This window comes from Aulostomus chinensis, chromosome 24, assembly GCF_037954235.1.
Source record: "Aulostomus chinensis isolate RoL2024-O1b breed Wild chromosome 24, RoL_Achi_v1.0, whole genome shotgun sequence".
Lineage (NCBI taxonomy): Eukaryota > Metazoa > Chordata > Actinopteri > Syngnathiformes > Aulostomidae > Aulostomus > Aulostomus chinensis.
Window position 1 is genome coordinate 11,272,936 of NC_141343.1, and position 20,534 is coordinate 11,293,469.

The 20,534-nt window shown below is 43.4% G+C and overlaps 1 protein-coding gene across 7 annotated transcripts in view; it reads left to right on the forward strand.

Moving 5' to 3' along the window:
- The window catches only part of LOC147238699 (calcium/calmodulin-dependent protein kinase type II delta 1 chain), a 75,645-nt gene that overhangs the window by 24,396 nt on the left and 30,715 nt on the right, over positions 1 to 20,534 (forward strand). For all 7 annotated transcript variants that reach the window (XM_086197755.1, XM_086197753.1, XM_086197756.1 and 4 more), the window contains exons 3-6: positions 5,998 to 6,057; positions 9,293 to 9,347; positions 11,955 to 12,020; positions 14,333 to 14,405. In XM_086197755.1, the coding sequence (XP_086053881.1) occupies positions 5,998 to 6,057; positions 9,293 to 9,347; positions 11,955 to 12,020; positions 14,333 to 14,405 (254 nt within the window). The remainder of the gene's footprint in view (positions 1 to 5,997; positions 6,058 to 9,292; positions 9,348 to 11,954; positions 12,021 to 14,332; positions 14,406 to 20,534) is intronic.

Consider the following 20,534-nt stretch of genomic DNA (forward strand, 5'->3'; position numbering starts at 1 on the left):
TTAATAGTCCTTTGAATGTTAAGATCAGCATCTTGTTTATGTGGTCTGGGTGCCTTCACATCGCACATAATCCTGCCAGATTACCATTCATCAAACTGAGCAATTAAGTGTGTGTGTGTGTGTGTGTGTGTGTGTGTGTGTGTGTGTGTGTGTGTGTGTGTGTGTGTGTGTGACACGTGTGTCAGCAGGCTGGATTGTGACATGGGTTGTGTGAGATGTGGGATTATGACGGATGTGCTACTGACTGCTCATGACGGGGGTCAGAGTGTCTGGCAGGCTGTGATAGCGAGTAGAGCGTTGACAGCAGTTTCCTCGTGGCAGCAGCACCTGCCTACCCACACATGGAGCGGACATATCAACCTCCATCGCAGCGCGAAAGACTTAGGGGATGGGGGGGGGGGGGGCAAATGCAAAGATCAGATGGCCACCAAGCCAAGCCTCAGTGAATCTACATTTTCCTCCCAGAGCTTTTAAGGCTTCCTTTATTGCTCCAATCCTCAAATTTTTCATCGCCACAAAGTTTTCAAATTTACATTTAAAAAAAAAAAAAAAAAGAAGTAAACTTGGTTCATGCTTGTGAAACTTAAAAGTTATAGCATCTTAACTTTCGTCTCCTCCTGCTGGAATCGAGAATAATTACAACAAAACAGAATAAAGATTTCAATATGTCACCAGCGGTAAAATAGCCCGAAACATGTTGAATTACATGTTGTGTCAAGTTTTTTTGCTAATGCAGAGGTGGTGTTGGATTTTTTTTGTTTGTTGTTTTTTTGTTTTTGTAAATAGCAACATAACTGCTTTTTTTCCCTCATCGTCGTCACAGACACAAAATTTAAGAACTCCATCCGGTGAGAAATGGCGGTGATAAACTCAGTGAGTAGCGTGAGAACCATTTGGAAACTGTTGTGTTTCATTGTTGGTAATGAGCTCCCACCACTCTTCGTACGTGTTTCTGTGATTGGAAGCGCCAGAGGTGCTGTGCAGATTCACCTGAGTTTTATGATCACATATTAACATCTATCAGCGATGATTAATACCCATGTCATGTAACTCGGGAGTCAATGCCAATTCCCTTGGCAGATGTTGGCGCGTGTTCGCAGGTTGTTGTTTTTTTTGGCAAGTGGGAGAGGCGCTCTGTAAATGTGTTTATTTTTCGCTGTTTTTGCTGTCGAATAGAGAACTCATCATCTCCCCCTCCTCTATTTCCACCTCTGTTTCCGTATGTGTGCTCTCGTGTGTGGACACCGACTTATTTTTAGCCTCAAAAATGTTGCGCAAGTGGCAAGCATTCAGTGGCTCACCTGTGGGTTTGTTTATTCGTCCATACTTGCATTTGTCTCTGTGGTGGGAAATTCAGAGTTACTCCTCTGGTTCTCCAGCGTCATTGTTCTGCTCCTTCCAGCCACGTGTATCAGGCAGATAAACAGATGCTGACTTCCTGCTCTATGCTTTGACTCTGAGCCGAGGAAGAAGGCGTGCCATTCATAGAAAGCTGACTTCTGTTTTTGAATGAGGTTTTTGTTTTTTTTTTTTAGACTCAAGATTCATTTTGACATGTTTTGTTACCTTTGCTGTCCTTGGTCGCTCCTGTCTGCAGTGCGATGTGTGGGTTGGAGCAATGGCTCCTGCTGGAACATCCCCCACAGTTCAGTGGGTCAGAGCGATTGACCTGCAACTGAACATTAGTTCTTGTGTGTGTGTTCCTCTAAAGTCCATAGTCTGGTTCCTTGCAGCTTCTAAACACAACACACCCAACTCAATGGCACCAGAAGCATATGCGCACCCACCCCTTATAGCATGAACACTCATCCAGTTCTTGCTAGAACAAGCTAACAGCTGGTTAGGACTTGACAACTGCCCCTGTTCCTCCCCGAACTCTGCATCAATCTTCATCCTCAGCCTCTTCTTTAGTGCTAAAAAGTGGGTGAAAGCCAAACTGAGATTCACTCCTTTTCTAGGACGGGCTCTATCTACTTGTTGTTTCTCTTAAGTAGAGCGGTATTTTCTTTTTCTGCGCTGCTCTGTGTGCGTCGGCCATTTACTTAAACCTGAATTTGTCTAGTTGCTGTGTTCACACGTGCGCTTCACACGTGCGCTTTGCTATGCGCCCGCTGAGAAATGTCCACATGAACAACGACATGGAAACGCATGCAGAGGGCAGTGGCTCTGTAGACACCACCGCCACAACGCATGTCTAGAGGCCTATAAGGAATGGTTGAGACAGATTCATTTTGTCTAAGTCTTTTTTTTTTTTTTGCTTTTCCCTGGAAGGAAATACTGCAGACTACCTTTCAAGCGCCTGACATGAAAGATTCCTGCAGTGCCTAGACGGGATTCCTAAGAAGTAGCACACAAATATTAGCTGAGTGACTCATTTTTGACATAAACAACTACCAAGTGCTGAGCTGAGTTGAGGTTTTCTTCATCTTGTTTCCTCCCCATCCCCTAGCCGAGGCTCTCCCCGCTGGCGTCACCTGTCTACCGGTGGTGGCATGTGTTTTTTTGAGGACCAAGACATGATCAGGTTCCAAGGGGGATGAAAAAAGAGGGAATTTGAGGGGGGTTCTTTGTCTCGTGGTACCAAACTCTATTAGTCACCTTCTATTTTAATAGCAGCAAGTGAAAATGGTTGTTACACCGACTAGGTTTTCAAAGGTCAGGAGCTTGAAAGAACATTTGTACCCTTCTTCTACATTTAAATGAGGTAATGTTAGGATAAGCTGATCCCTTCTTTGTTTGTTCTGACAGGAGTGTGTGGCGCTGGTGTGTGCGCGTGTGTGCGCGTGTGTTACGTGAACCTGCAGGCGCTGGAGGCGGAGCCAGATGTGCTGTTTTACACTTCTGTGGAGGCGTTTTCATTTGATCAGTTGGCTGCTTTCAAAATAGCTGCTGCCCTCATTTTGCTGCGTCTAATTACGACATTCTGCAGCTCATCTGGGCTTTCTAAATGGGCCATTTTCACATTCAAGACCGAGACACAGCAACAGGTTGAAGGACCACTAAATGATGTGTTTTTGGGTAAAACTGTCACAGAATAGAGGTAGGCTGTTGGTAAATATGAAGCCTGATGAGTTTCTTCATGATGAACTGACCTGTTATCCGTCTGTCTGCAACATCGCACCGCTGGACTGTGACGAATTAGCTTAGCCATGTGGAACGTGAGAGAGAGGACCATGACCCATTTCGCCTTGTAAGTTTAACTCAATTTTCGGGCTAGATTGATGCGGATAGAGATCTCCTGTAACATTTGTGACTATCTCTTCTTTTTTTTTATCAGTTTTCTCTCTAATAGGACGTTGCTGCTTTCCAAGCTGTCGTGGTCATCGCTCCGCCCTCTTTGCTGAGCTAGGGAGCGCTGTGGAGTAGTGGTTCTCAACCTTTTGAAGTTGCAACGCCCATGAATATTTAGGTCGGTGTTTGGGTGCCTGGATGCTCCCTGCACTTTTTTTTGTCCACATACGAAATAAAAAATTCCATCATGGTTGTGTTGTTTTAGATTTAGGCTATTTAGATAACCACACCATGACCATAAATATTTGGGCCTAAAAGAATATAGGTGTACATTCTCATATTAACAAGGTAGCTGGGCCGTCAGTTAAGAGCTTTTTTTCTTAGTTTTAGAGTGGATAAAATCTATTCCAAGACCACTCATATTACTGTTCCAGGCAGGTGAATGTTAAAAAACACGGTTTCTTTTTTTTCACACAACCATTTGGCAAGCCCCCCAAAAATGATCTTGCTTCTTTTTTGGGGGTATCAGGCTACAGGTTGAGAACCACTGCCGTGGACCCTCACACACATGGAATTGTTAACTGCTTCTTTTCATTTGACGGCGGTCGGTTTTGCCAAACACCCACCCCAACTGACCAGAGGAGGCACTAATGCAGCTTTGTTTTGGCTTGTTTTGCTTTGGCCGTTGGGGCGGCCAATCAAGGAGGCGAGGAGGGATTCGAACCGGTGATTCCTGTGTTGGTCAACAACATAATGCTCCCCCGTCATTAGTTACTGTAGTATCATGCAAAAATTACTTGTTTGCGATCAGCTTCAATCCAAGATGGTGGAAGTAATGCTCAAATCTCCTCAGGCACATCAGAAAACCTCACACTTAAAGAATGCATACGTAAACTAGGTGTTTTAGGATGTAGACTTCCTAAAGCAGTTAAAGGTTGTCAAGTAGCTGATATGAACATCAGGGGATGGAGGGAGGAGACGGAGAGCAGCTGTCTCCAGTCAGCTGGAGATGGAGAGAACACCACTCAGGCTGTAAATCCGGTTACATCACAGATTAACAACGAACCAGTCAACGGATGGAGGGACTGATGTGGAGGATGGGAGCAAGGTTCACCTGGTGACCAGGATTATAGGTCCAGTAAAAGCACATCCCATTGGTCTGGTTAGGATTAGACTTGGGAAGCGAGGTGCGTCGGGGGGATTACCGGGCAGTAGGAGCCCGTCTGATTGGGGCTGGTGGGGATTGATCGCTACCATCTCTGTGTAGCTGCAGTCCTGTGGACCAGTAGATGTTTCACTCACACCCACCATGCTTGGATGGCTTGTACGGTTGTAGTTGATCAAACCACCGACTGGATTTTGAATCGAAGCCGGCTGCCTCACACACACTTCACATTCTGACCCCTTTGAGCTTTCACAGTATGCGTACAACTGCGAACCATGAATCTCACTGGTCAGATCAAGTTTAAGGCCGATCATCCATGAATGAAATCCTCTTTCTGCATGGGACCTGCTGTAACAACCCAGACACATCAAATACACAATTTAGTCTCATACATATGAACACAGTTTGGAGAAATAAGCGTGGAAATTTGACTTCGGTCAGATAGTAAACTGGAGAACTTTCGAATTTTCAGCAACCCTTTTTTTTTTTTTCCCTTCTAATTTTGTAGATGTACCAAGCATCACCAGGCCCTCAGAACTTCACTTCCAGGAGCTGCCAGAGCTCGTGTTTCTAATTATTTAATTCTGAAATGGGAATCTGTTATTTTGGTGGTCTTTGACACTTTTCATTAAAGCAGTTCATTACCACCTCTGTTGTGGAGGTCCCATGGATTGTTTTTCTTTTTGCGTGTCTGTGGAATAATAGCAAAACTCCCAGGCCCATCTTTAGGAGAATAGCACATGACCACTTTTGTTTATTTGAAGAAAAAAAAACAACAACATTTATTCCAATCAGTTTTGGAAGACGTGTGAATAAGGAGACGCAGTCGAGGGTTATTGCTGCCCTCCATAGATTAATGGCAGCTCTCCATTTATAATCTAAATGCACACTTCAAAGGGAAAGAGCTTGTTTAATTGATTTTTAATGCCTTTTTTCTGTAATTAATCTAAACGAATCAGTTATTTTGTCAACTCTGATATTTTTTTTGATTGTTTCCATTATGTCTGTATAACATAGAGCATATGTGTCGTGCACTTGATCAGGCCTTGGAAGTCCCCTGTAGGGAAAACATGGATCATCTCCAGTATATTTTCCCCCTCTAAGTTCCACCTTTGGCTACATTCCAAGCTAACATATTCATCAAACTGAATGTTCTGTGGGAGAGGAAAGATCAGCTCGAGCAGAGGGTTTGGTTTGCCAGGAGGAAGATGTTGGAAAAGGGATTCCATCTGTTTCCCTGTTTTTGAAGTTGTGGATTGTAAAAGAGATTGAAATAGTCTGAACCCGCCACTGGTTAAGTCTCTTTTTATTCTACTTCGTCCTCAAAGTGTTTATAAAAGCTTTAATGGGGAATGAACTCTACTTTTCCGCATCATACAGATGTGCTATGCTCCTCCATTTCCATTAACGCTCTTCTACTCATCTGGAGCCACAGAGCTCAGAAGTGACTAATGCCTGATAGTTTTACTCCTCGCCTGCTCCCAGCGAGGGGCCGTGTCGCTTAGCGAGAGGTGGGCGTTGTGTGTTCAATATGTGTGCAGCAGTTTGACGGATTTCAGGAGCGCCAGCGCGACAGTCACGTTATCTTTTTGTCCCTTTAGATCACCAGAAGCTGGAGCGAGAGGCCAGGATCTGCCGACTGCTGAAGCATCCCAACATCGGTAACGTCTATTCCTGTTTCCTCTTCCTGAAGTTGACGTCCATCCATGTAGTTCCAAATATAAAGATGTCCTGTGGATATACAACATTTATTACGAGTGCATTTTGTGCACTGCATCAACATTTTTCTTCAAAGTGCTCTTGACAACGCGCACATGTAAAGTTTTTCTGATTAGTAGTGGCCAATTAAACGTTCATTATGTTTTACAACAACGCATTATTGGACAGTTCTATATAACAGGGGGTGTTATCAAAATAAATCAAATGACCTAATCTAGATCTGACATTTATCAAGAACTAATTTAAAGGCCCATTAACACACACTATGATCGCTTCATACCATCCCCACTATCGGCCCTACAGTTGGAAGAGATGGGCTTCAGCATAAGAAGGGGAACTGAATGTAGACGTGTAATCTGGCAGCTTTGTTTGGTCCCCAAAAAGACAGTTTCAGGCAATAAATTTTACCTAAAGCTCTGTTGTTGCGGCCAAGTGGTTGAGCAACTTTACCCAATACATAGTTTATGTAAACCATTGGTTTACATGGGATGGGGTCATGATAAGGTTAGTGTTTGTACCAGAACATGAAAACAACATCTCTCTCAGTCACGTGCTCTCTCTCTCTCTCTCTCTCTCTCTCTCTCTCTCTCACACACACACCTTTGTACTTATATCTTTGTGAGGACTTTCATTGATGTAATACATTCCCTAGCCCCTCACCCTAAACCTAACCATCTCAACTGACCCTAACCTTGACCCTAACCTAACCAGATCCTAATTCTAACCTCGACCCTAAAACCAAGTCGTTACCTTCAAACGGCCCTTTGAAGAATTTAAGCAACCGAGTGAGGACATTTTTGGAAAGTGAGGACATTTTAGCCAGTCCTCACTTTCCAAAAATGTCCTCCCTCTGTTGCTTAAATACGTATTCAAGTCCTCAATAAGTAGCAAGTACAAGAACACACACACACAGAGGCATGGAGGCAACACACCACTAATTATCACTGCTAATGACTACAACTAACATGAAAACCGCCACCAATTTGTGATTTTGTCCATGTTTTACGGGCGCATCAAACTACTGGATGACTGGGGGGGTTATTTGGTTCGTCGGGTGTATTGTTTGCCGGTCAAAGTGTCAGAACTTAACCGAGACATCACATTGGCTTTAATAGGTGGTTTGTTAACCGCTACATAAAAAGAGCTCTACAAATAACAGCAGGGTTGGAAGTCACACACTAAAACTATGCGTGACGCTGTGATTTAGTTTGTGTTTTTTAAGGGAGATGATTTTAATCCCTGCAACGGACTGGCGACACTTAATGAATAATGGATGGATGGATGGATAATTCTAATTTCATGTTGCTTCTTTTAAATCTGCTTTACTCATAATTGTACGCTGTGTCCTGCTTTTAAAATCATGATTCAGTTGCAAGTGAACCTGACATAACCGCAACAAATCGCCAGAGATGATTTTTCAGGTTGCCAGGTAACCTGCCATCGAGCTTTTGTCCGAAAATATCATTTGCACTCTTGTAGTCATTAGGCTTTCGGCCAATCACAAACCACAGCGTGAAAGCCATAAAATACAATTACAAGTGGTCATGTGTGTGATTACCGAGGTACAACAGCTGAAAAAAGTCCAACACTGGTTTGAACACATATTTACTGTATATGATGTTGCCATGCATCACAAAAAGTCAACACAGCGCCATTTTGGTGTTTGCTCCATCAGGCTTACATGTATGTCCCGTAACCAACAGGCGGTGGTGCGACTGTGACGTTAATTCATCTCAGAAATGTGTTCGGACTGCGGCTCTCGTCAAACATCACGTTTGGAAAAGACCTGACCGTGTGCCTCACCAGTTCAGTTCCAGCTGTTTGTTGTTCAGTGGCCGTGTATCAAAATGGCCACATCATTAGGGTTTAAAAAAAACAACTTTTGTTGCCACCAGGCGGCTCTTTGACTAATCTGCCCAAAAGGTAATGAATTCTTCCTCGGCCCAAGGCTCCAACTGTCCACCACGTGTGAAAATCTGCCCTATGATTTAAGTCCCGCTGACTGACCAATGACACGGAAAACACAAACTCCTCACTGGAGGTGAAATAATATTTTGTGACATCCCACTTACAGAGCGTCATCACTCCTTCCTTTTGAGGATGGCCTGTTTTCTGTCTACCAGTTCGTGACTTGCTCCTACCAGCCACTTAAATTCTCGTTACTAAGTCACTCAGACGTCATTACAAGGTCGTGGTGGGTCTGACTCTTTCAGATGTAATTCAAAAGGAGGAGAAGTGATAATTCCCACGGAAAGATGGTACATTTTTAGTATGTCTAACATGATCAGGACCATCAACCTTTGTGAAAGGTTTTTCAGAGGAACCTGCCTCCCATGCAGTTCTCTTTACCCTTTTTAGGCGCTAGTTGATCGAAATATGTAAAATCCCAACTCAGATCAGTTTAATTGCTTCAATCAGGAAGACTGTTCATCATCTTTCCCCAGTTTCCACAGGGACACCGTCTCCCTCTCTCTAACTAGTGATGAAATGTCCCTAGCTAATGACATAAGTCTGGCTCCGTCTCCTTTGTACAGATTGAACGAAAAAATCGAGTTGCCGCTTTTCCCGGTGAAGCAGTATGCCACGGCAACTGACCGGTTATGAATCGGAAACACGCGAAGCTGACGGGCTAGGCTGGTTCTGCTGATTGTCCATCCGGTTCAGGTCACTAGCCAGGCAATCAGTGTTCCCCGAGCCTGAAACTGCCTTAATAGGATAAAATAATGCCTGTCACTGACTTCTCCACCTGACTAAAAACATTCATGTTCACAAATTTGCACCTGTGGTTATTGACTTTGATCAGAAACAGCAGAAGAGCCACGTGTCTCTAAAAGAACCAGCCCAGCTCAGCAACAATTCCCGAACCTCTTAACCACGGATGTCCAAACTGGTCCAGTAAGGGCCGGTGTGGCTGCAGGTTTTCATTCCAACCAAGCAAATGGGCTGTGTGGACACAGCTTAGTTGATTTAAGTAGAATCAGGTGTTGCTTTTGCTCGGGTGGAATGAAAACCTGCAGCCACACCGGCCCTTACTGGACCAGTTTGGACACCCCTGCTCTTAACCATCATTCTTACTGAGGAGTGACAAACGCCAGCTGGTATTCCGGCTTCAATTTGTGGCTAATTAAGTTTCGGCTGCCAGTTCTGCTTCGGTGATGCTGTCTCTGTCCTTCACAGTGCGTCTCCACGACAGCATATCGGAGGAGGGATTCCACTACCTGGTCTTTGACTTGTAAGTACAATGTCCTCATTTTGCAGATCTGCCCATTCAAACCACCACCACCTCCCACACAGACAGACATACACATGCTCCAGAGAGGAGGCACCTGACAGCTGCCAGTCACATGCCCTGTTAGCGAGGTATCATGGGAGATGTGACACGGCAGGCTTACTTGTCTTTGCTCCATCTGTCCTCGCAAATGCCATCCCGGTGTTCACTCTCAGATGCATCACCAGGAGCTCTCAGGAGCTCGAGATATACGACAGAGCAATGATGTGAGCTGACGCAGATGGCAGAAAGATGACTTCAGTCACCCGTCTGCCGCCGCCGCTGCTTTTGTCTCTGAGATTGAAATCATTTTATGTTCATCGCGTACAACGTTTTACTTTCCAAGTGTCCACAAGTGTTTGCGATAGAGTCCAACTTCAGACAGACGCACTTACAACTTCTAATTGAGGCCTTTACCTGCAGCCTGAACATTCCGTATCATAAATAATAAAATAAAATCATTAAAAAACAAAACCAAACAGAATTTGGCTCAAGCATCCACTGGGACACAAATTAGAGCTGAAAACATTTTGGTGGTCATTGTCATCGAATGTGAGTGCAGTGTCCCACGACCAAATTTAGGTAATTTCTTCCAATTTGGTATGACAATGGGGGGGCATTTAAAAAAAAAAAAATTTCAAGCTTTCACAGGGACGCCCAGATACTTTGTGGTTTCAGACCTGCTGTTCTTAAAAGAGACGTGACGGGAGCGTAGCATTCTCGATACGGATATACTCTTCATTTTAGGGTCACTTCCTCACTGCTGAGAACACACCAGCAGTCCTGCGTTGTCTCACTACACCATAGATGCCGCGGTGTTGATATGAAACCCTCTTAAGATAGAAGTGGAGTTGATTTCCACAGCAATGGAAAAGATTTTACTGTGAAACATGAAGTCATAGTTGGGTTTTTTTTGGAGGGGGGGGGGGGGGTTTGACCTACTTTTTAATTTCTAGTCACATTTTCAAGGGAAACGGGGGAAACACTAGTTAATTCATAAAAGCCCGTTAGCCATGAAAGGGCTCTGTTTATTCTTATCATCACAGTCATAATAAATGTAATAATTGGAACGAGCAAGTGTTTGCTTCAAACACAAAAAGTTGCTGTGTAGATTTGAAAAGATGGCCATTTGCTTGGCTGGGCGGGTCGAAAGGTTGACTGGCATCATTGAATGAATGGAGCTTTAACTGTTTCAGCAACCAAATGTCAGGATAACTCTACCACTGCAATTTTGTCTCTTTGAGGTTTCCTTTTCTCATTTCCCAAATTCACCGCACAAACACAAGATCAATCCCTGTAAGACTGAACGAGGATGACAGCCGAAATTCAGGATGAGTACAGCAAAAGCCCGCACGCACAAGATTTTCGGCCTACGTCCGGTGTCATGTATCAAAGCAGACGTGGCCCAGTCGAGAACGTATGATTCCCTTTCACACCAGACCAACACCCACTAACATCTGGCTTTTGTCTCCGGTGTGAGAAGGTACGACCAGCGTTCATTCCAGGATGAGGCGACGTGACTCTGCAGTATTTGCGATATCGATCATCTCCAGTTCTGATCGCCGGTGATGGAAATGTCACACCCTCCCCCCCCCCCGCTTTTTTTAACAGCACAGCTCACCTATACACCTATATAAATTTGAGAGAAACGCAAAAACTGTTACTAACACTTAACGTTTCGCACGGAGGCTTCAACACCGTCAGAGGCGGCATCCTGCAGACGAAAAGAGATGTGGCGGATTCATTTTACTAGCTTGCACGGCAGGTAATAGCTAGCAGTTCCACATCCAACGCGACTCAACTGCGGAAAACAGGCAGAAAGGCAAAGCTGTTGGTTGGCAATCGGAAAGATTTACCGACATGAGGACGTTTCACATATCAGTCATTATGTGCAAAATGTGTACTTGTTTTTCTCTTGAATTCATAGCATACCTTCTGCACCTGTTTATGTTTTTTTTTTCCACATTAAGGATATCTTCTTTATTATTTCTTTCATTCTGACTGGGCTTCAGAAAGTCCAACTTTTATGAGCCTTTCCGTTATAAATGTATCCACCCAGCCCAATTTGATGACATCGCTATGACATCATTTGGGCAGTTCTTCAGAATTGAAAGCCTCTCTATATCCTCGGGAGATCCAACGTGTAGCAGTATTTCTCCCGACAAGGAAGGTCACGATGTGTAATAACCGCAGCAGCACCCAACTAGTGTGGTTTGTTCTACATGTCCAGTTAAGGTTTCTCAAACACTTCCAAAATCCCTCTGGAATTGAGTCATAAGCTGATAGAGAACCTCCCTCCAGCTGAATAAACAAAGTTTACACATTGCATGACCACATCTGCCAAATGTTATCGTTGTGATTTCAGCTTGTAGTTGCAGAAGGCCTTTTATCTCACTGCTGACCCAGCTGCTCTGAAACTTAACCTTCTCTGGAAGAGATGTGTTGTTATGCAATTTTATCAATGCCCCCCCCCCCCTCCGTTTCCTCTCCACAAGCTGAATTGAACATCTGTGTTTCCCCTCATCTTTCTTTATCTGACTCTGTTTTTTTTTGTGTCTCCGTCTCCATCAGAGTCACCGGCGGCGAGTTATTCGAGGATATTGTAGCCAGGGAGTACTATAGTGAAGCTGACGCAAGGTCAGTGCCATTCCGCTTATTATGGTCCGTTGGTGTGTACGTGTAATGTGTTTTCCTGCTTCACCATCATGGAAGTGTGTGCGTGTGGTCTGTGAATGTTAATATATGCATGGTGTATTTCTTCTTCCTGTTCTGCCCAACTATGGAGATTGTTTACCCAAGCTCGCTTTCTATCCCTGAAACAGCAAATCCACTCAAATAAGAATCCTGAACTATCGGTGAACTGAAACCACATCTTTTCATTCTAGGTCATAAATCAATCATTTGTTTTCTGACCTTTCTATAGTGAGGGTCAGTGTGTCTGCCGGGGTTATTTTGCTGGTGAAAATGCTGGAATTTGGCTTTGGGTTACATTAATAGCCACTGAGCTTTAGGGTTGCCAACATCCTAAATGGGGGAGAAAAAAAAAACAAAAGAGTGTTAGGAGGGGTATCGGAGGAGAAGCCAGGGATGTGTCTGGAGATAAATAATATAAAGAAAGATAGAAATACTTTTCTTTTTGAAATCATTTTCACATTCAAAAGAATAGATGTGAACATTAAAGGAGACGAGGAGCGTGGTAGATCCCCAAAAAGACGCAGAAATCTACAACCAAAACTCGGGGTGTAAACAATTCGATTGGTATCGCGATTCGTGGTTGCCCTTACGATTCAAGGATGATATTGGTTCATTTAGAACGATTCGATCCGGAACAATTCAGTGACTTGAAATCAGTTCGGTATCTTTTTAGCCAAATATTCTACCAGCATGACTGCGAAATTAATACCTGATTACTAGACAGTGCAGGTGAAGTTTCCTAGATTCCTCTCGTTTGTTTTTTTTGTTTTTTTTTGTAAGGGAATCAGGCATAAATTAGATATAGATATAAACAAACAAAAAGGAAACAAAAATTAATGGCAACTGCGTTCACGTTTTATTTGAATAAAGTGCAACCAACACTTCAGGTTGGATGAACAGGAGGTCGACCTTTTCTGCTCTCATTTTCAATATCCAACACATTTTCAATAAAAGTACAGTGAGTGCAACCAACACTTCGTAGTACACAGGGACCTGAAGGCTCGTAAGAGATCGCAGTAACAACTAAGACACGGTTCCACCCTCCTGCAGAGGCAAGCCTCACTCCTCCGCTGCCTGATCACTCTACCAATTAACCTGTCATCAAGTGCCGCCGCCTCCTCCACAACACGCGCCTTTCTCTGCCACTCACTCTAACACCCCTGCCTGACAGGCTGTAGGCTTCGGTGAGAAGGCTGGCTCAAAGAGGCGAACACCGGCATAGTGCTAGGGGTGTGGTAGAGCTCTTCCGCCCTGTGTCCTGGGACACCAAGTGTGCGTAACATCTGTCCGAATCCCAAGGCAGCCACTGTGAGGCTGAGGGAGGAGGAGGAGGAGGAGGAGGAGGAGGAGGAGGAGGAGGAGGAGGAGGAGGAGGAGGAGGAGGAGGAGGAGGAGGAGGAGGAGGAGGAGGAGGAGGAGGAGGAGGAGGAGGAGGAGGAGGAGGAGGAGGAGGAGGAGGAGGAGGAGGAGGAGGAGGAGGGTTTGCTTTAGGATCTGTCTTAGCGTCGGAATCAACATAATTTCAAGGGTTCATTTCTAGCATTGTGTAAAACAGCAATAAACATGCTAGCCGTCACTATTCAATAGTCTTAGAGACAGATGACTATTTGTCAGATTTTCATGTGTTGATGGTACACAGTCCTGAATGGAAAATACAGGTTTTTAGAGCAATACTCCGCGCAAAAATTGTGATTTGCCTTTAAAAAAACTCCCAGTTTCATGTCTTGAACCATCAAAGACAATTTCTTCCCTACTGCGTTAGCTCTTTGTGAGTCCAGAATGCAGAAAAATCCGGGCACATTTAAAAAACCCCAAAATGGAGCATTGCTGGTTCAGTGCGTTTGTCCAGCCGGGCTGAACTGGAGCTTAGTTTTGCGATTGTGAGCCATGACTCCCCAACTCCGATGTTCCTGCACCTCCCAGCTCTGATGACTCGGTACCAAACCCACCTCTCTCCTCAGGGTCTGGCCTCCAATCGACCAGGTGCTCACACCACTTCTATTTTGATACTCGGGACTTAGATTTGGCCCTGTATGTATGTTTGTACCGTAGAGCTGCAGATGTCATTTGAATGTATGATTGAGTAAATAATCAATAACATTTTGACTATTTGGCCCTCATCATGGCCGTTAGACGCCACATTGCTCTACAGCCTTCTCACTCACACGGCCTGCAGCTCCCCGGTGTCAAAGCTAGCTGAGAGCATCAGAGTGGTAGCTTGTCACTAACACATGCCCTCTGGTGTTTGCATGCAGTCATTGCATTCAGCAGATCCTAGAGGCCGTGCTCCACTGCCATCAGATGGGTGTGGTCCACCGCGACCTCAAGGTAAGCAGAGTTCTTTCATATAAGGTCAGGTGACCTCCAACCATTCCCCCCTCCACACATCTGGTCTGGCGTGTTCTCTGCATCCCTTCCATCCTGTTTCCTGGGTCCTTCTCCACACTCTTCCTGACGTTATATATTATATAGAGAACGTCACTATTGAAAGCTAGGCATGAATAAGATTAATGTTTGCAAACCTTTCATAAATCAGCAACAATTACTCTGGGATAGATAAAACCATCCACCCAACCACCATAATATCACGTGATGAAGCGAAGACCATTATCTATTCCAACCGAGCTGCTCCGCGACTCCAGGCAGTAAATGTATTATGATTGTCAAGGAAGCGTTGATTTAAAATAAGAAAAAACCCAAAACACGCAAGGTTTGAGGTGAAACACTTGGGTAAATTGGAAGGACAATGATTCCAAGCAAACGGCACAAAAGAACGTCTGAAAAAGGAATGCTTGGAATGGAAGGTTTTAAACTGGCCAACAAATCTCCCGCAGAAGAGCTGGAACGCACAGCATCGGCAGAGTCAGTAAGTACCTTGAAACATTTACTGGCTCCGTGTTGCCAAATGTCCTGCAACCAAATATTATTGGAGTTTGAATGTTTTTTTTTGTTTTTTTTTGGGCTTCTTTTGTTTTTATTCAGTATTTCGGCATTTAAAAAAAAATCACAGCTTTCGTCTATAAAAGTTGTTTTTTTTTTTTTCAATGAAAACACACACAATGAACTCCGGATTAGCATTCCATCTGATTTTGGAAAAAAATATTACACTATCCGTTTGACTGATCGAGATAAGTTACTTTATCAAAAATGGTTAATTTGAACTGAATCGGTTTGATGTAAAAAAAAAAAAAAAAGGAGGGGGGAAAAAATGCGCGCCCTTGAGTTTGTGCATCCAGTGGAAAACTCAAATAGCCCCAACTATTTGATTTTTATATGATTTTCTAGCAACAAGCACTTTTATTCAGCGCAAGAGCTCTCCAGCCTACAAGCTCACCTGTGCTAATGTAACTTAATGTTTAATGACAGTTGCCGTAAGGAAAAAGTTGACATATGACCCGATGCAATTGTTTTGAGAAAATTTCCGGTCTTCCGTCTGTTTAATTTTACGGTAAATGGACTCATTTTTATAAAGCACCTCCCTGTCCAGCTCTCTGTTTTCTCTCAGCAGTAGTCAAAGCACTGTAGTCTCATTGGGCGGCGTGGCTCAGGGGTAGAGTGGCCGTCTAGCAACCGAAGGGTCGGTGGTTCGATCCTCGACCCCTCGATGTAAACATTTGCAAGGAAAAATGTCGGTTTTGTGATGTTACATTAATATTACATGTACGATTTAAAACAGCACAAAACGGATCCTGTAAAAGAAACGTCAAATGTTCTGCTTCCGTGCAACTCCGAAGGCACGATTGACTCTGGAGCCAAAGGTGAAAATTGGTCCATGCTGCAGGCCGCACAATATGACAACCACCTCATTCATAGGGATTATAAAATGCAAAATATACATAATAACTAAACAGTCAGCAGTCACATTAATGTGATAATACCCTACAGCACTAGCACGTTTCGGTGCATTGGCACTTGTTCTGAGAGAAAGATTGAATGCAAGCTCAGTGTGTGAGGAGTTAGAGCTTGAAAAACGTCCATTCTAGGAGCATTTTGAATTTATCTACGTGTGATTTCACGTGTGGTTACATCAGGACAAATAAATGTGTTATGATTGCCACATAATCATTTTACAGCCCTAATTACTTGTTGAAAAATGTCATAATTATTCAGTGGCGTGTCCGATTTTACAAGATGGTCGAACAGGTTGACGTTTACAGCATCACAGCTATGTTCTGTAGAAAAGAAAGGAGATGTTTGAGTTCTCTCTACTTGTAGTCGGTCATGATTTTGTTGTTGCCATAGAGACACAGGACTTTATATCAATGTGAATAAATGAGACACAGCCAGTAAACATGTGACAGAAACAGCTCGAGGTTTCGCCAGGCAATGTGACTCAGGAGCAAATACAGAGCTTATTTATTAACTAACCTCTATGTTAGGACTTGAACTGCCGGGCACCATGAGATACCTAAAAACTACCAATGGGTAGAACTGACTGTCAACTTGAATGCATTGATTTTCAAGGTACAAGGTTTATTCATTCATCCATCAATCTGCAAAACATAAAAGTAAATGCTAGTTGTCTCCTGAGTAAAAATCTAGCTAAAATGACATTAAAATAAAACAATAAACTCTGTATTTAGGCAAAACTTCGCAGCTCAGAAGGTGTTTCAAAACAGCACTGATGCTTGGGATGTTTATTGTCGACTTTTGCGTAAGTGCAGTAGCGAGCGGTTCATCCTCCAGCAGAGGGTGGGACGGTCTCCTTTTTTTCATGATGGTTCCGAATCGCTCTCAGATTATGACACGTCAGATCCAGAGCCAGACCTGACGAGTGACGATTCCTCCAGAAGACGAGTTAATACAGCGCCGAACCACAATCAAAGTCAAAGTGTAGAACCACACTCTTTCAATCAATTCAGTTTAAAGAGACCCAACAATTCCCAGTGAGGAAGCACACGTGCAGGCAGGAACACTGCTCCCGCACTCTGTGTGGGAGGCCATCTGCCGCAACCAAGGAGTGAAAGAGTAAGAAAGAGAGAGGGACAGACAGCATCAGAATCCTCTACCTTCGGCGCACTGAGCAAGTGTAGTGCCTATGAACGCCTTCATAACACAATCGCAGCAAAGGTCAAACGCTGGGGGGGCGTCAATATTTTATTTAGACCCATTTTGTTGTCTTGTTTATAAAGCTTCTGCATGGATTAGGCCCAGAGCTGCACAACCAATCAAAATGAATGGCAAATCGCAGTTTCGATCTGCTGCAGTTTTCAGATTGCAGGAAGGTGCCGTGTTCGGTGAAGGTCAATGTGCGTGTGAAAATACCATTTTCAGTTGAATATTGTTGCGCCACAGAGCGTTTGATAGAGATTCCCACAAAACTGCACCGTGATCATTTAGACGAGGTTCCAAATTAAAATGGGAAAAATGGTGCAAAAATGGTGAATGGACTCTTTATGGTATTGCGAATCATACAGCTATTTGCGATCTGAGTCAAAATAATCACAATTAGGTTGTTTTTTTTTTTGTTTTTTTCAAAATTTCGCTGGCCTAATTTGGTCAGGAGACTTTTACGTCTCCAGAAACACCACAGAGCCTTCACATCCCAGAATGCATCACCCCTCATTTGGGGCTCGGAAACGTGAATAAACAGTATGATCTTTTATACCAGGTATTTGTTTTATAACAGAAAACACACACACACTCTGTTTACTATGTACTGGGTGTGCACACTGGTGATTAACGCTCACCATCAGACGTTTACGTGTAATTTTTGTGAAGTAGAGACGTCATTATGTCACATTACGCCCTCGCTGGTCTTGTTTTAACCTCTAATGCCACCTTTTTTCTTATTTGGTTTGCTTCCACAGCTATAATTTGCCAATCAAATGGATGTGGGTGTGTCTGAGGTTTTTGTTTCACCTCAGCAAAAAAAAAAAAAAGCTTGAATCTTGCACTGGTGAGCTGCCCTCATTCTGCGCTCCGATTGGCCCTCACCGTGCGGCCTCCATGGCTCAATGCAAAAACATAAAGACTAAACAAATCCAACCAAAACAAATAAGCAACCACAGAAGTGAAAGGCTCACATTGTCTGTGTGTTCATGTGATTTAATTTCACAAGACACACTCGCATACTCCCAGTTGATCAGGGCTGTAACACACAGCCGTCTTTATAGAGTTGTTGTGTAGTTTGTTGTGGAGCTCCTCTGGGCGGTATCTAATTTTCATACCTTCCTGTGTATTCTTGTCTAAAAAGAATATAAATGTGAGCTGCTAGTAATAGATTTCATTGAGCCCTTCATGACGTCATCTACCCTAAAACAAAATGTTTTTGTTTTATGCAGTTAGCCTGTTTATCTCCAGTATCTTGCTGGATTGCATCAATCATTTCTTCTGTAAACATGAAAAGATCACGAGGAGAGTCTTGCACATCTGAACAAAGACGATTGGCAAGTTGGTTCCATCGAATACAATCACGTGGCTAAGAAATGGAGGATAAATATAGGTAGCAGTGTTACATTGTGAACTCAGGGACCTACAATACAGAGCAGAAACGACTCACCAGGTGTTGTTGTTTTTTTCCTAATTAAATTCCTGGCTAACTTTTGCCTCTACGACATATTTTCTGCAGCATGGACGAAACTTTCATCTCCTAAATCGGTTTCGTAAAGATACATTCGTCTTTTTTTCCCCGAGCGTCTCATCCGAGGAAACCCGCGTACCAGTGTCTCACCCATACTCGCAACGTGACCTTGTGACCTTGTTATTTACGAGCCTAAGACCAGCGTGTGATACCAACCCGCCAGTCTGTGCTCTTCTCCATCGGAGTCCAGACACAAGGGTCAGTGTACCTTTTTCAGCAGTAGTTTTTCAAGCTGAGCCACCGAACAAATCGAGTTTCATTTTTCTCATCAGACACGAAAGCGTTTTTTTTTTAAACTGAATTAAAAGCAAACAAACAAAAAAAAAAGGACAAGTCGGTGTTCAAATAACGGTAGCGTTTCCCTTTTAAAGATTCTAATGTAAAAAGGTGACCTGGAAGTAAATGTTAAAAAAAACAAAAACAAAACTGAGTGGCTGGTCTGGTTATTTTATCAAATAAATAAAACAAATTGTTGAATTTATGTTAAATGACACAAATACTTGGCAATGAAATAACTTTGACTTCAGATGTCCTCAAACAGGAAAATGAAAGGAATCTGTTGTTTGTTACCTCCCCCCCTTTTTATGTGGTTTTTTTACTCAGTTGAATAATCCATGAAAAAAATAAGTGTTTTTGTTTTCGAAAAATGGAAAAAGATTCCAACTGGCGACCCAATCCCTGTTGAGCCCCGCCTCTCGCTCAAAGGCTGCTGGGATAGGCTCCATAAAACATACACAGACCCTCAAGACACGATATTGGCGACTCGTTTACAAAAATCTGTCCACAACTTTGTGCGTAAAATCATGTTTAACCGACAATCAACCAAAACCGGCCAAAGCTCATGGTTGTACAGCACAGCTTCCTGCTGTTAAAACAGAGACAGACAAGTTCTGTACCTTGGTGGGCGACAGACAAACAAAATCGGCAGAGGTTTTGGCCACTTAGCACCTTATCTCTACGGTTTTTGGCATCCTGGACGAAGCCAGCTTGCAGGAAGTCCTTACATTCGTACCTCCAACATGGTAACGATCTTAACGTTCACAAACTAAAATGCTACCTATAAAAGTTTGGGATGTATACAGGACTTCATCAAATAAGCTCTGTGTCACCTGTCTCCATTCACGCAGTATCTTTTCTTGATAGTAATTTTAATAAAAAGTTATAATTATGGAACTATGATGACAAAAATAATTAAGAAGTATCATGTGTTCTCATCTGGTTAGGTTTTAGACATATCCTGATTTGGAGTTGTGACTTAACTCGTCATGGTCACAGTAAATATGAAACAAATCTTTTTATTCTTTTCTTTTTTTTTTTTTTGTAACAGGTATACACCTTACACCAATTTTGAGACGTTGGAGCAAATATGACCCTGACAGCTACAAACAGGCTCCAAAGTCTGGGTTTTGTTCTTTCCCGCCTCCTGCCTAACTGCTTTCACAGCAGTACCTTCTTTTCGAATGTAGACATCAATCCAGTCAGTGTTTCGCTTGAGGGATCAATGCATGAGTGAGCCAAGGACCGTGCAACAGTTCTTTACAGGTTGCTAAAGAGACTTGGGACTTAGGTTCAGTCCAGGTCAGCTCAGCAGGGCTGAACGCTTCGAGCAGGTCAGAGCAGAGCCAAAGATGACATGACACTGTTACTTCTCCTCCTCTCTGCTTCTTTGCATCCCTCCTCCCACCTCTGCCCACAAGCATGCTCTCTTGAAGTGTATGAAACCCTTCTGTAGCCTCCTCTCTAAGCTGCCAGGCACCACAATACGAGAAGATCCTTACGTACACGTTCCTCTGATATGTTTGAATCCACAATTTTAAATGGCACCTTTCCATGCGTGTGAGGCAGCAATTTGTTTTTTTTTTAATGTGTGTGTG